Consider the following 16,563-nt stretch of genomic DNA (forward strand, 5'->3'; position numbering starts at 1 on the left):
AATACAAATAAATAGTGAGACAGGTGAGACAGAATAATAAATGTATGATATCTGTTATGGAAATAATTAAAAAATATATTTATAATAAAATCGTATACATGATTTATCTATACTTAAATGGATGAGGCGGCGAGCGTTTCCTGAAAGCGCTAGAGTAATATTGCGATCTGCCGCTGATTTAGCCACGATCTTTTAGTCAGCCCTTTTGCATACGGTTATGTTCTTTGCTGTTTAGCGTTGTCCGACGGCATTTTAGCGACGAGAAAAATGTCTGCCAACAATTTTCTTCGTTTCTTAATAATAAATAAAAACTATTTTCGCAATTATAACTTGTGTACCTTAATAATATTTTAGTGTCAAAATTTCACCCTTTCGATTGGTCGCCCCCGCTTTAAGCACCGGGATCGCGCTGGCAGACATGACTATTTCGTAATGGCTACACAAAAGGATACCTCACCTAAAAAAATAGCCATGTAACGATGATAAGGTTTTTTTATGTAGAGTTATTAGTTATGCTCTTAGACTATTCTGTCAAAATATTCCCCGACTCGTTGGACATACTTTACAGATGTGGCCCTAGTAGAACTCAAAATTTTTAATAAATAATTGATCTACATAATCAAACAAATAAGAGTAGCTAATGGAAAGCAGCTAATGCCCATAAAAATATCGACAGATACAAACATAAAATCGTATATGATCGAATAAGATTAGATTTCAGGATGATTTAAAACTAAAATACTATATGATCGAAAAAAACGGCGTCAGCGATCGCTATGAAATGAGGATCGCTGTCATTTTACATATAAAATTATATGGATAATGTCATCGATGTTCATTTGCAAGCCAACTGGACGCCGTTTTTTTCGATCATACGGTTTTTGACGAAAGATAGAAATTGAGGTAGAGCAAACTTCAAATCAAACTGAGATTTCGTGAAAATCTTAATACATTTACAGTCGTTGTGTAATATCAATCGCTTAGTGAAACGATTTATTTATTTAAATCTAATATCATTCGGTCAAATGTTTAAATAAGCTGTGAGTAGACTTTTTAGAAGCCGGAACATTCAAAGAGACCGTATACAAACGCGCCGGTATACACACTTCGCTATCAGTAATCTGGATATATTTTTTGAACAGCAAAGGTGGTAGAACAAAGATAAAAGTCTCGTGGGAAACACTCTGTAGAGCGGAAATGTTGATTTTCGTAGAGGGGAGGAGGGTGCCACTAACCTCACCGTTCCTGCGGTATCCTTGTACCCCAAAGTAGTTTGCTAGCCTGCAATTGACGATACTTTTTTTTAAAAGAAATACAAAGCCCAAATCATAGACACAATGATAACGATAACTATACAACTTACAATGTTAGTATATATGGAACATACGAGGCGTTTCGGAAAAAAATAAGAAGGATAGGAAAATAATATAACATACGAACATCTTTCAAAACACAAAATACACTTAGATCCATTTTATCACATACTAAACCAATGAATACAGAACAACAAACAAAAAATGTAATATACCAAATACCATGCGAATGCGATAAATTTTACATTGGTGAAACATCTAGACCCTTAAATGTTTGAATTAAAGAACATAAAGATTATTTAAGAAAGGGAGATTTTCACAAATCTAAGATTTGTCAGCATTGATGGGACACAGGGCACAGAATAAATTTTAATAACGCCAAAATTATAATGAAAGAAGCGATAGCCTTTAAAAGAAAAATAAAAGGGTCTTTTTTAATACAGTCTAATAAAAATAAATGTATTGCTCATGCATATTTAGATGTTATTAGTACTGTATGGCAATCGCTTCTTAAAAAATTAAAAATATCATACAGAAAGTTTGGGGCTTTTTGGTTTTACCTTATTAAGTAATTTTTATCAGGTAGTAATTGTTAATTTTGAAGTTTAACTTGATATAATGTCATTTTAACAGAACGTCAACGGTTTTTGTAGACGTATCTGTTTTAAAAAACTAAAGTGATCTCGAATAGTTGAATTTAAATATTTTAAATAGTTTTTTTCTTTATTCTTTGTATTTTTTTGCTTCCGACGATGGAAAGGTGATAAACTTTCCGAAACGTTAAGCATTTTTTTGTTCATTAGGCAAATTTGTATATCTGTAAACCTAACTTCTGACAAGTAGTTTCCGTTTCGATTAAAGCAGAAGTGTTTACAAAAAATAACTATTTTATTTTGTAGATTCTTCTTGCAGTGGCGAAATATCCATATAGTATTTTTTGGAGATACAGTTGTTATATACAGTTACATACAAATCAGAATCTATGGTCTCAAATATTAAGAACTTTTATGCGAATTTCTAGTTAAAAAATGTTGAACTTAAAGACAATAATAGCATTGTTTGCGCGAAGGGTGATATGTATGATTTTATTATATTACACAAAAATTAAATTCATTATTAGCAACCTGAGGAAACTTATGACTACCTACAAAACAAAAGTGAAAATTTTACCTGATATTGTTGCTCGTTATCGATGGTACCAACCACCGCTACGATTTGGTACTGCTTCGCCTTCATGGTAGTCTCGTTCTTTCTCAAGAGACGTAGGGAGCTAGTCGAATTACTTGTGTCCCCCAGTTGGGCTACCTCTTGGGGGGAGTGACTAGGATCCAACACCAGAAGCACAAGACTGCTGTCTCTGTGCAATTCGATACCCATTATTGTCCTACTATGACCTGTAGGAGAAAATCAACATAACATATTACATTTATAGTGCATCTATGTATATCCTAGATCTTTGAATAAAAAGATTAATGAAGGAGCATATCAAAAACAGATCAAACGCGACGTCGATCATATACCCTGCTGGTCATCCAATTTATGTGGTCTGGATTTTAATGCGTGTGACAGAGAATAATATAAATGACCGGTTAGCAGACAGAGAGACAAAATCAAAAGCGGAATACAGTGTTGCCGGTTTTTTTACGTTGGTTGGAAAATGTGTGTATTTTGGTGGAAAATGTTATAGGCAGTTCAGTAGCCGACTATTTTTAATAAAATAAAAATTGTTTGGGTACTTAGGTCGACTCAGCCTTAAATGAGTATTCGGGATTCACAATTCTGAGGTAATAATAGGCGGATGAAGCGTAGTGCTAGTCACATTACCTTCCTTGTATACCGAACGGCTCTAGCATGGCAAGCTGTACCTTGCTACTCCCAAGGCGTTAAACGCCATATACAGGAGCTATTATTATAGAAAATGTGTGTAGAAAAGTATAAGCTATTTTAAAAACTTGTACCAGAATACTATATACCTACAACCACTGAAATGATGATAATATATCTAAACTAAATATAATCTATTACAGCTGTAGTAAAATAAATAACTAATAGTGAAAAATAAAGTTCCAACCATGGATGCAACATTATTCGTAGAAAAGCTTACTTGTGCGGTTTGAAATTTTGATGCACAATCCGGCAATACCGCATAGAAAAAATGTGTCGACCCAATTTTTATCTCTTTTTAATACATTTGATTTTTCAGTAAGCTGTCTACATCACTGTCTTACACGTTAAAATCCAGACCGCATAGTTTGGATGACCAAATCGGTATAATATACATATGTGTAGTAAACCGATCATTTATAAAATTCACTTAAAGTTTACTAATTATATATTTTTTTTGCATTTTTGCTTTTATTTACTACTTGTCAAAGTTTAGATGTCAAAAAATTTAGATACGTCAATTTGACTTACCTGCTTCAGTAGCGTACCAGATGTTTGTGTTAATAAATAATTATTATAACTCATCTATTTTTATTAGAATTATATATTCTTATAGCAACTTTAATAACTACCAACATTTTGACAACGTAAAATAAAACAACAAATTATTGAGTCTACCCTGTGTTTTGAATAGTACAGTATTTTGAATAAATTTAGAACGGCACTGATAAATAGGAATTAAAGTCGGCCATTTTAGAGTCCCTTCGCGGTCGATCTAAGATTTTTGATATGCTCCTTCCTTAATCTTTTTATTCAAAGATATGATCTAGGACCTATATATCGTTCAGCGATTGTTAACGTTATTACAGTTAAGGGTAGGAACCTTTGGTGTTACACAGCAAAATAAAAACACTAAATCACCACAATACACCAAAACACTTTTACTTTTACACTGGACGCGCGTTTCGCTAACCATGTTAGCATCATCAGCAGATGATTATAACCTGAGGTCATCAATATTTGTCAAATATGCGCTTTAGAGTGTGCGCTAACATATCTCCACGAAATTAATAAAAACGGAATTTATTCAATGATTTCGGAATGTACTTAAAGTTTTCTAAACAATATGAACTGATCTCAGACACATCATAACACGCATATTTGACAAATAATGATGACGTAACGTTGAACGATCGCTGAACAGACATTATATCGCCATCATATATTTATAAAGTAACTATATCGACTCCAAACTGCACTTTGTAAAGCCGAGCCAGTGAAATGGGTATATAAATCTTCTGAAGGAATTTGCATAAGTCGCTCAGTTAGGCGTGCTCAAGCGTAGTGCGCAAGCGTGGATTCTGAATTATCGATCGGACAACGAGACAAATAAGAGACTAGACACTAGCATTAGCTGTTCATTTGTACGGCTTCGTACAGCTTCGTATGGCTTTCGTTTGCGCTCCTGTTCGACAACTGGCTAATCCTCAGAGTAAGGGCTAATCGATATTCGGAATTTTGAAGTTGCGCTATTGCACCAGGGTCTGCCTAAAAGACGAACTTATGTGAAATATACATGGACCAGTTATCTAGTTGTCTCTGACTCGGCTTCAACTCCAACACATTGCAGTGATAGGCGATAATCTATATAGAGTTATAGATATCGCCACATAATTGCTGTTTTAACATTACCTTGATGTTGTAGATATAACGGAGGCGTAAATTCTCCAGCGGCGGCGCTCTCGAAATAATTCCACACCCATTTAAAGAGCTCCGGATGGGATCCTCTCGGTCCAGTAGGTCTGTGGAAATCAACCAGCTGGCATCGAATTCGCAGAAACGAAAGGAGCGTAACTACCTCGGTAGCTCCGATCCATTTTCTAGTGTTGACTAGTCTACAGCCCAACTGTTCAGACCCCTAAAATAATACCATAATAATAGTAAATTCAAATGTTATTAACAAAAACCAATGTCATACCATTATAAAATATTTTATAGCGGCTTGGCAATAGTTTTTGTTAATAACATTTAAGTTTGATCGTGAGCTTGATCAAAGAGATCTTTGAGAAAATTAATAGACTCTATAGGCTTGGTGCATTCTCCGCCGGTGCTGCCACCATCGAAGAATATCGGAAACAACTATTATATACAAATACACGGGTTTAAATAACAAGTATACGAAAAAAGTTTATATAATTATTTTAAAAGTACGAAAAAAAGTTTATATAATTATCTAATTTGTGAAAATTTTCTAAAAAAAATAAAAACGTACATATTTTGATATCTTCGGAAGGTCTAACTTGTATTATAATTTATTATTGAAGCTCTTAAAACTTTTTAGATGAGTTCAACTATGTTAGCGAGCATAGTTTTACGCACCGGTTTTGCTAGAGGCGACATAACGGGCTATTTTGGCTATAACTAAATGTTTTGAAGGTACATAATTATAATTTTAGAAGATATAATAGATACAAGCCATGATTACAATATTATTTTAATACGATCAACATGAACTGTAACCGGGACGACGCGACGTGAAATACTTAGCAAACATTTCTGATTTCTGCCGTATAGAGCGCTGCGGTCGGCACCCAAAGTGAAACTCTGAACCAGGGAAAAGCAGAATGTCCACTGGAGAAACAGACAGAGGCACAGGCATAGCAAGGCCTTCATCCAAGGACTTACTTCTCAAATCACAAAGGAACTGCTAATGCTTAGCAGTGATAAAGTCCGGATTACAACAGGTCTCTTGACAGGTCATATGACTGTCAAATGCTACCCGAACAAGCCCAACCTGTATCAAGGAAGTTTTTGTTGCGGATAAAGATTCTGAAACGCCAGAGCACATAAAATGTCTCTGTAAGACTCTGGATCGCCAATGACACTTTCTATTTGAGAAAGAAAGGCTAGAACTGGAGGAACTATGCTCCCCTACTATCAAGGACCTGCACAAGCTGGTGTAGGGCACAGGGATAGGAGACTGAATGCAGATATAGAAAAGGTTAAACACAATAAATAAGCCTTACAGGTCGCAGTGTTTCCGTTTGTTAGACGGTCCCTTAATACTGAAGAAAAAAAAATCTCTTAGTCTTTTTATTTAATGTTTTTACCTGAATATCGAATCCCTGAGACCATGCTTCCTCTATGAGGCTCTGCAAGCGTGATATGCTCGGAACGGCGCTCCTAGGCGGTTTCTCTTTGTGCCACAGCTTGTACAGGCGCTCGTTGTAGCCGGTGTGGGTCAACAGACTGGAGATGATCATCTGGATGTTCCTATAACCGCACCCCCAGCCCTTGTCGCCGTAAGATGAAGCGTAGTGGTCCACAGAGGTGCACAATAAGTTACGCACTACGTTGGAAGCGTTGTTGCTTGTCGCTTTAACTCTAGGAACCTAAAAAATAATATACTTACTTATAGTATGTCATGCGAGAGGATATATGATTTCTTTGACAAATAACATCCAAAAAATCAAACGTTTGTTAATGTCAAAAAACTCAGCTTATGTAGCATATTAAAGGCATGTATACAGGGTGAGTCTAAAATAAGTGCAAATATTTTCAGGGCCGGTAGATCTCGATAAAAGAAACATATTTTCTATTTACCATTTTTCAGATAAGTCCCAAATAACCCAATTATTTAAGTTTAAAATTTTAAAAAAATGATTTTTTTTTAGAGCCACCGGATTTATTCTGTATTTGCATCCCTTTTATTGCTGTAACTATAGAGTAAAGCCGTAACTATGGTAATATCAGAGATTAAGAAACTATACCGTGGGGGAAAGTTTGCGGTGAACAGGCAGTTCTAAAAAGCTTTCGAAAAATATACAGGGAAATTTAAAATAAAATGCACGATTTTCAACATCTTTTTTTAGCGAAAAAAACCTCATAGACGCATTCCTGGGGTCGAAATATACCACCCCTGAAAATATTTGCACTTATTTAAGACTCGCCCTGTATAGTAACTTTGAGTTACTTACCATGCTTCTGGTGACTGAACTGCCGTCATCTACGCCACAACTCTCGGCTGCTTTTAGGTCCAACTGGCGCTCGTAATAGTCGGCTACGCTCATTTCACCAGCGTAAACCGCACGCTGCATATTGGTAACAGACTGCTCGCGAAAATTACCCTGCAAAATCGATTAATCTAGACTCTAGACAAAACATTATAAACAAGTTAAAGTCTGTCCAACGAGTCAGATAGAAGGTTGAGACACTCAATTTCGGCATTTGCTTTGTCAGTAGAATATACATAAAAAAAATCAGAAGCATGCCACCCGAAATAATTCGAAATATTATTTTATAGCGTTAGAACAAAAATATCTAAGCTCGCGCTAATGGTCGCCAAACCGTCCAATCGCAAGAAGCGGTCGCTATGAAGCCGCGTCATCAATGACACTCCTGGCCTTTTCTTTAGTTGCGACCATTCTATCGTCTGTACAAACAAATTGAGAGTCCCACTATTTCCAATCTTGATTTCGGAAATACTATACTATTTAAGACATTTAAACACAAATGAGGTGGATGTTATAATACTAGATACCTGATTATCCATTCCATATTGAGCTCGAAGCATTTCATACTCTCGCTTTTCTCTTTCGCGTAGCGCAGCCCTGTCTGAAGGCTGGGGCGAACTGGCAAGAAAATGTGACTCAACGTGCTGCTGAGCAGCTTCATTCTAAAAATAAAGACACTAATTTTTATCCCATACATTGTGTATTGTATCATTTTTCAAAAGTTTTCTACAAAAACTGCCTGATTTTTTTACTTGAAAAGAGGTTGATAATATATTATGACGTAACATTGAACAACGGTCATATAGCGGGGTTGCCACCTTTTGTATTTAAAAAATCGGGACAGCACTGGTGCAACCTTTTTTCTTAAATATAAAATTTTCTGTGCCCATCGGATTTTGAAACAATATTTTATGCCTTTTTGTGTTAACTTAAAAAAAAACTATTCGAAGTTTATAAATAATTATGTAAAAATAAAAAATGAAAAGTTGAAAACAAAATTAGTAAACAATCAATTAAATCTAAAACAACTAGAACAAAACCTAAACAAAATCGGTAAAGGTGTGGATCCGGTGGCTGACCTTGAAGCCCATATTTTTTGCTGCATTTGATCATCGATACTACGCAAGCGCACATCGTCGATGTTGCCAAATTGCAGTTTATTTTCGAAGTATTTGCAGTTGAATTTTTTTTTTGAGTGTTAATCAATAATAATACAAATTCTATATAATTAATTTTATAATTTCAGATTTATCTTGATATCCAAAATTAAGGTAAGAAAGATAATGAAGATTGTGAAATGAAAGTATTATGAATATATAAAATTGTAATAATAATAACATTTATTTATATATTTACATTAGAATTAAAAATTATCATTTACGGATTTTTTCTTAATGGTTTTAAACTTTTTAGAATTATTTTATTTCTTCCAAGTTATTTAATTTCTAGTTATTTACAGGCAACAATAGTTTTGATTATATGTAATGATGTATTGAAGTACTACCCATGTACTACCCTGACGAGTTTTATAGAGCAATACACGTCAATGGGAGATAGAGGTAACATTTTACCTATAATGTTACTAATATAATATACTTTGATTATAATGTTTGTATCATAATTTCTTAAAAATATCAAGTTAGTGGATTAATAGCAATTTTAGACATATATTTTATCGAAGAGTGTGTTGATAAGACTAAAATAAGCTTTATGTTTTATCTTTTTCTCTTTAGAAGGGAGATAGTTTGTGTCGTAGAATACATTACAGTATTTAATATCGTGTACTTTGGTATTCTTTTCTTAATTTACTGTAATTTTTTGTTTCATATAATACCAAATCTTGACAATATGGTGAAGGTTGAGTTTTGATCTTATTAGTTTTATACCTGTGTTTATACAAGACCAAATTATTTTTATTTTTTTATAGACTTTTATATATTTATTATAGACCAAATTACGACTTAGTTAGTATGTGATTTATATTAAGATCTTTCTTATAATATTTGTTATGTCTTAATCTTAATACTATGTTAATGTTGCTGAAGCTGATTCTACAATTTTAATTACGGAGGCTAAAAGGCCTTTTAAGGCCTCCGTAGTTGTGATGGAATGTTAAAAAAAACTATTATGAACATGACATGGAGCTACAGCATTTAAAAATTAAAAAAAAAGGAAAAACTTGGACACTATCCCTTTTAATTTCCCGAATTTTTAATAAAGCCCTTTTTAAACGTAGCATAATAATCTAGAGCAACTAGATTAATTATAGGAATCTAGAGTTTTATTTCTATTTAATTTTATTGACTATGAAAACACATAATAAGCGTTCACGTGTTGTGCGAAATTTTAAAATAATAATATAAATATACCGCGTACTATGATTGAAAAAAAATAGCGTCAGCGATGACTATGAAATTCATTTCATATATGAAATGAAGATCATCAGTCATCATTTCATATATGAAATGAAGATCGCTGTCATTTTATATGGAAAATGTCCTCAATCGTCTTTTCCCAGCCAACTGGACGCCGTTTTTTCGATCATACGGTATATATTGACAAAAAAACACTGAAAAGCACGTATTTGTTTTCTACTGAAAATAATTCCAAAATAACTTGCAAACTGGCAACATCGAAGATGTGCGCATGCGTAGTGTCTGTGACTATATACAACAAAAACTCGTTTCAAGGTCAGCCACCGGATCCACACTATTACCACAAAATCAAATCTTTCAGCTGTATAATCTGTATAATTGGCTTTATTAGTTAATTTAATTATTTTTAAATGAACATTTTTTGTCAAAATAAAACCACTAATTCGCCACAATTCACCAAAACACTTTAAAATATAACATACTTAGTAAACACAAGCATAAGAAAGCGTTAACCCCTACAAATGCGCTAATTTCCATTAAAGACTTTACTTTTAACACTGGACGCGCGTTTCGTTAACCAGCTTAGCATCATCAGCAGATGATGAAAACTGATGGTTAGCTTCAAATTTATGGTTAAAAGCAAAGTGTTTTGGTGTATTGCGGTGAATTAGTGTTTTATTTTGCTGTTGTAACACCAAAGGTTCTAACCCTCAACTGTAATGAATATTTTTTATTTGTTTTGTTGCTGTAATAATAAGGGCCTTGCCATTTTTAATAAAATCCAAAAATTCTATTAAAATTAATTGAAATTTGAAGTTCCGTTCTAATGAGCTTAACAGAACATCTATTTCTAGCGTCTACATCTACTTCAAAATCATACGTGAAAAAATATATAAATAACAACCTTAAACAATAAAGACAAATAATTTACTCTAGTTTTAAAAATACTTTATTTTTTTATCTATAATTTTTGTATGCTTTTTGGCAAATTTCTTTTACACAAGTTTTTATTATCGAATATTCATTAAACAGAGTATCAATATACCGGATGCGTCTCAAAAGTGGCTCACCCCTATAACTTTTTTTATTTTTTCAGATAAAAAAACGAGATTTGGTATGCGAGTATATGACATAAATTAGGATTGATTGACGTATTCAATTGTGTATTGGAGGAGTAGAGGGTCGTTGGCTAGCCCTAACGCTGTGTATATTTGGAGTAAGGTGTAGTCGTGACCGGAGTAAACGACCAAGTTTGGACCATTAGATCCCACCTAAAAAGATTAGACTATTTAGTTAATATTTTGTTCTAACACAACTAATCCTGCTTGCAGTTGTAGTCACTTCCTGTTTCACCGGAAATGACTACAACTTTTGATTTTTAAATGACACCGTCGGTATTTTTTTTTACTTTATTCGATAGAAAATGACATTCTGAACAGAATAACATATCATATGTCAATTTTTGACATTCTCGCTTAATAAAAAATTGTATTTTAAATTTCATTCTAGGGTGCCATGGCTGTGTTAAAAACACTAATTTTTAATCAAGGAGCCTTGGAAAAATAGATTTGATCGTCTAATGTGATTAATGTCTTGTCCTGGCCGGTTAAAAGTCCCAGATAGTAATGCCCAAATCGTATTTTTTCATATCTCAATTTCTTCAAATGGAACGAGGGGGGCTCATTAGCATATTTGGAAAAAGTATTTTTTTACGAATAATTTGATACCACACACTAGGTACATATGATATGTCATTCTACTCAGAGTGTCATTTTCTATCGAATAAAGTAAAAAAATACCGAGGGTGCCATTTAAAAATCCAAAGTTGTAAGTCAGTTGAAGTGACCAAAAACAATTGAGTATGTCAATCAATCCAGATTTATGTCATATACTAACATACCAAATCTCGTTGTTTTATCTGAAAAAATAAAAAAGTCATAGGGGTGAGCCACTTTTGAGACGCACCCGGTATACTACTTTTAATTCTAAAATTTCTAAGATTTTAATTAATTCGTGGAAAAGAACTGTTTTTAAATTCAAAAAATTAATAAACATGGATTTTTAATAATAAATTTTACAAAAATTTATTATTAAACAATTGCATTGTTTAATAAAAACGTGGCTATTAAACAAATAAAAATCGGGGCATTAGGGCTTTGCGTGGGGACGCGGGACGTTTGGATCAAAATCGGGACTGTCCCGACAAAATCGGGACGGGTGGCAACCCTGTCATATAGACTTTATGCGCTTCGTTATTACTTACATTAGCTTCTTTATCTAAGGCAATTCCGCAAACTGGACAAGCATAAATGGCCGGACTGGCAGGCGATAGGACATCTTTATGTTCGATATTGACGTGGAGTTCCAAGTCGGGTGCTAAGGCAAACGTCTTAACGCACAATGGACATGAAAAGGCCTCGGAGGTGGTGCTCGCTCCCACGGAGGGTGATGTTAAATCAAAATGTCGTCTATACAAACATTTATTATATACTATAGGTATACAGGGTGACTCAAAGTTCCGAAAAAGTTCCATTTTAGACGTTATACTTGTGCTTCTCATTCGAGCCTTTTTTTTGTAAAAGAGTAGGGTGAATATGCTAGTAGTCTAGGGTTGCCAACTTTCAAAATAAAAAAATAGAGGACGAGAGGGTAAAAAAGAGGCACAGGAGAAAATATTTTTTCTCAAAACATAAGCTAACATATAACCAAAAAATAGTTAAACATGTTTATTGCTTCCACAAATATCTCTTGTACAGGGTGGGTCAAATTCGACGCTTTTAAATGGAAACACCCTTTTCTGTAGGAGATAGACAAAAACTAATATCGGTGTCTGGAGCTCAATTTTTGTCAAAAACATGATGGTGAAAACCGCATATCGATATCTGTTACCGCTTCGGAGTTACGGGGTGTTTTTCAAAAATATGCATTTTTAATAAATCGCTGTAACTTTTTTGCTATGGAATATGTTGTATTTTTATGAAAACATTTCCAAAGCACCTTTTTACGTAGAATTTAATGGTTTAAGTATAATTTTTGTAAAATTAATAATTTAAGAATTATCAGCAGAAAATTTGATTTTTTATATGGGACACCCTGTATATTTTTAGTTTATTGAAAAGAATTTAAAATTACCTTTCCAAAAATATAATACACTTGATATTTTGCTCGATTCCTCTTCGAGATATAGAGTATATAAAAATTTGCCCGCTTTAAATAAGTAGGCTTATGAGAGATGCAGAATTTTATAACAATTTAAAATATATTTAACCAACATCAACACATTTAAACTATATCTAATAACAATAAAAATAAATAACAAACCAAGACATGAGATTTTGCTACAGGTGTTCGACATATCAACCGTCTTCTGTTATGGACAGACAGGGCAGTTTTTGAACATTTCTCGCGGAATTCATTAACTCAGTGGGGGTGAAAGGTACCCTCTCATAACTGCTAAGTATTTCTAATTCTTGTCTAGATTATACGGAATAAGGAACCTTTATTCTTCAGCAAATATATCCATAGGATTAGATCCATGGGCACTAAGTCAGGCGGCCTCGACGGCCAACGGCTGGAATCTTGATTAGCTATTCAATTATTCTTGAAATTGGCTGCAAAAATTTGCTGATAACTTCAGCATTCAGAGGCGGTGCGTCATCATGCTGGAAAAATATGTTTTCGAGTTCCATTAAGGGCATAACAGCAATAAGGGATCCAAAGCCTACTAGTTAAAAGTGGCGAACTTTTAAAAATTCTGTATTTCGAAGGGGATTATAACAAAATATCAGGTGTGCTATATTTTTGGAAAGGCAATTTTAAATTCTTTACAGTTAATTAAAAATATATAGGGTGTCCCAAATAAAAAATCAGTTTTTCTGTTGATAACTCTTAAATTATTAATTTTAAAAAAATTATATTTAAACCATTAAATTCTACGTAAAAAGGTGCTTTGGAAATGTTTTCATAGAAATACAAAATTTTCCATAGCAAAAAAGTTACAGCGATTTGTTAAAAATGCACATTTTTGAAAAACACCCCGTAACTCCGAAACGGTAACAGATATTGATGTGCGGTTTTCACCATCATGTTTTTGATGAAAATTGAACTCCAGATACCGATATTAGTTTTCGTCTATCTCCTATAGAAAAAGAGTGTTTCCATTTAAAAGCGTCGAATTTGACCCACCCTGTACATAAATATTTCTTCATTTTCTTTTCTGTACAAACGAGTGGGAGTAGCGAAAACACAGATTAATAATTTTAAGATAAAGATGATTTTTTCATATAGAGAACTACAACAAAAAACCGTATACCGGATGCGTCTCAAAAGTGGCTCACCCCCACATCTTTTTTATTTTTTCAGATAAAAAAACGATATTTGGTATGTTAGTATATGACATAAATTAGGACCGATTGACGTATTCAATTGTTTTTGGTGACTTCCTGTTTCACCGAAAATGACTACAAGTTTTGATTTTTAAATGACACCCTCGGTATTTTTTTACTTTATTCAATAGAAAATGACACTCTGAGTAGAATGACATATCATATGTCAACTTTTGACATTTTCGCGTATGGTTAATTTGAAATTGTAACACGCGGTTCATAATGACAATTTGACTCGAAATACCAAGTGTGTGGTACCAAATTATTCGTAAAAAATGCCTTTTCCAAATATACTAATGAGCCACCCTGGTTCCATTTGAAAAAATTAAGATATGATTAAAATATGATTTGGGCATCTTTAAACTGACCAGGACAAGATACGAAAAGTATTAGACAATCAAATCTATTTTGCCAACGCAAAAATTAGTGTTTTTAACAGAGCCATGGTACTATAGATTGAAATTTAAAATACGATTTTTTTTAATAAAAAATGTTAAACGTTGACATATGATATGTCATTCTGTTCAGAATGTCATTTTCTATCCAATAAAGTAAAAATATACTGAGGGTGCCATTTAAAAATTAAAAGTTGTAATAATTTCCGCTGAAACAGGAAGTGACCAGAAACAATTGAATACGTCAATCAATATTAATTTATGTCATATACTAACATACCAAATCTCGTTTTTTCTATCTGAAAAAATAAGAGTTATAGGGGTGAGCCACTTTTGAGATGTACCCGGTATAATGTTCAAGATTAAATTTGCTTTAAAATTATACATATATTAAATACAGGACTGTGCAGAATCAGACAATCACAAAGTGTCCGTCTTAAGGTAACTTCCCGGCCGGACACTGGCAAGCACTGTCCGACTACTGACAAAACAGCTCTTTTATCACTTAAAAAAATAATTAAAATAATTGGTAGGTTTATGAAAAAAACTGTTATATTTAACATGAAGCCCAATAACCACACTATCTATTTCATAAAATTTCATTATTATGCCACCAATAAAGAAAATTTAATCAACAATTTAAACTCTTTCTAAACTGTCTGACCACTATATAGCATATTCACCCTAGCATACATTTAAAACAAAAATTAAATAGATGTATAGGGTAATCCAAATATAAAACTTTCAACACATTTAGAGCTCTATTCTAAAATAATCAAAGAATCAATGAGATTTGTACAAAATCTGACAGCTGCCAATTTTAAATTTAGTACAACTATTATCGTTGGTTCTTTGACGTATCACTCAGTGTCGTCAGCAACAAAATCAAAGTTTGATTTTTGATATGAGAATTTTATGTCAAGCATTCCATTTAAAAAAAAGAAATTTTGTGTAAAAATTTATTTGAATCACCATTATATCTATAAATATTTTTAAAATGAGTTTTACTATTGATATGGAGCTTTTTACAACACTAGGTCACATTGTAAACTTTAATTTTTTATACTATTATGAAAATTATTTAATATCTGCTATTTCTTTAATATTTAAATTATTGATAATAATGTATTTCTTGAAATAACTTAGTCTATACCACCACAAATTATTAAGTACTAATATAGACAATTATTTCTCATAAAATGTTGAACATAACAACACACTTTTTCAAAATACTTGCTATCAATCATCAATCAAAAATTTAATTCTATTAAATTATACAAAAACATTACCTATTAACATGTTCTTCCAAATCATTAGGATTATTACTTGTATAATTACACATAGGACATTGTAAAATTTGCGAAGAACTTTTCAACTTTAGAGCTAAATTAGAACGCAATGGAGATCCCTGACCATGGCTAGAATTTTGAGGACTTATCTCTCCACCGCCATTTACCTGTAAGTCATAGATTTTTAGTCGTTGAAAGCAAGATCTAATGGAAAACGTAAAAATTTGTTTTCATTACTTTTGGGCTCAAATTTATGTTTGAAACGCTGACTTTGCTTTCCGGTCTATCTTTATTTGAATACGTTCCTGGATTATTCCAGTGTTGTTCGTCAGTAAACCCATTCAATTCACTACAAATTTCTTATTAGTAACACTGAATATAACACGCTTATGTACGTTACCTAGGACTAGTATCATCAATAAAGCTTATATTCTGTTCAGATTCGGGCGTTAAAAAGTCTAAATGAGCTTGGTTTACGTGGATAATAAGCTCTGCAGGGCTCACTGCAGTCAGTTCGCAAAAAGGGCAAACACCACAACCTTCTACATGGGCGGTATGCGTATGAACTCGAAGTTCGTCCTCGCTAAGACCATCTAATCCGCAAATTTCACAGCAATAGTTAAAATCTGGAATATTGCTAGCCATTTTCTGATATTTGAGGTTAATTTAATGGAATCGAAAGAGCGTGTGACTGAAACATACAAAAGTAATTTGATACATTCTGTTAGATTATACACTTAATATTTAAGTTTATTTGTGGGTTTTAAAATTTTTTAAAAGGAAATATAACAAAAGAACTAAATCTGACATTTCTATTGACCTATTTTGTTTGACAGCTTTGACAGTCATTTGACACGATTTGTCACTTACCTTGTCCATAGATTAAAATTTTTAACTATTTAAAATACC

General features: G+C 33.0%; 1 protein-coding gene across 1 annotated transcript; it reads right to left on the reverse strand.

Moving 5' to 3' along the window:
• Positions 1 to 376: 376 nt before the first annotated feature.
• Positions 377 to 16,479, reverse strand: LOC115878236 (zinc finger-containing ubiquitin peptidase 1-like). Its single transcript, XM_030894664.1, has 10 exons — positions 16,055 to 16,479; positions 15,892 to 16,003; positions 15,655 to 15,821; positions 11,849 to 12,053; positions 7,738 to 7,872; positions 7,175 to 7,324; positions 6,308 to 6,589; positions 4,890 to 5,115; positions 2,484 to 2,707; positions 377 to 1,281 (listed from the first exon to the last, which is right to left on the reverse strand). The coding sequence occupies exons 1-10, from the start codon at positions 16,297 to 16,299 to the stop codon at positions 1,237 to 1,239; spliced, it is 1,791 nt and encodes a 596-aa protein (XP_030750524.1). The 5' UTR covers positions 16,300 to 16,479; the 3' UTR covers positions 377 to 1,236.
• Between the last annotated feature and the right edge of the window lie 84 nt (positions 16,480 to 16,563).

This window comes from Sitophilus oryzae, unplaced genomic scaffold (genome assembly GCF_002938485.1).
Source record: "Sitophilus oryzae breed Bouriz unplaced genomic scaffold, Soryzae_2.0 scaffold_1502_pilon_pilon, whole genome shotgun sequence".
In the NCBI taxonomy this organism is placed as follows: Eukaryota; Metazoa; Arthropoda; class Insecta; order Coleoptera; family Curculionidae; genus Sitophilus; species Sitophilus oryzae.

What these genes read in the sequence shown, in the direction of transcription:
- LOC115878236 (XM_030894664.1), bottom strand. Translation starts at nt 16,299, where the DNA reads ATGGCTAGCAATATTCCAGATTTTAACTATTGCTGTGAAATTTGCGGA. An exon ending in AATATGGAATGGATAATCAG is followed by an intron (nt 7,325 to 7,737) that starts GTATCTAGTATT and finishes TCGATTTTGCAG; the next exon opens with GGTAATTTTCGCGAGCAGTC. An exon ending in ATAACGAGCAACAATATCAG is followed by an intron (nt 1,282 to 2,483) that starts GTAAAATTTTCA and finishes CGTCAATTGCAG; the next exon opens with GCTAGCAAACTACTTTGGGG.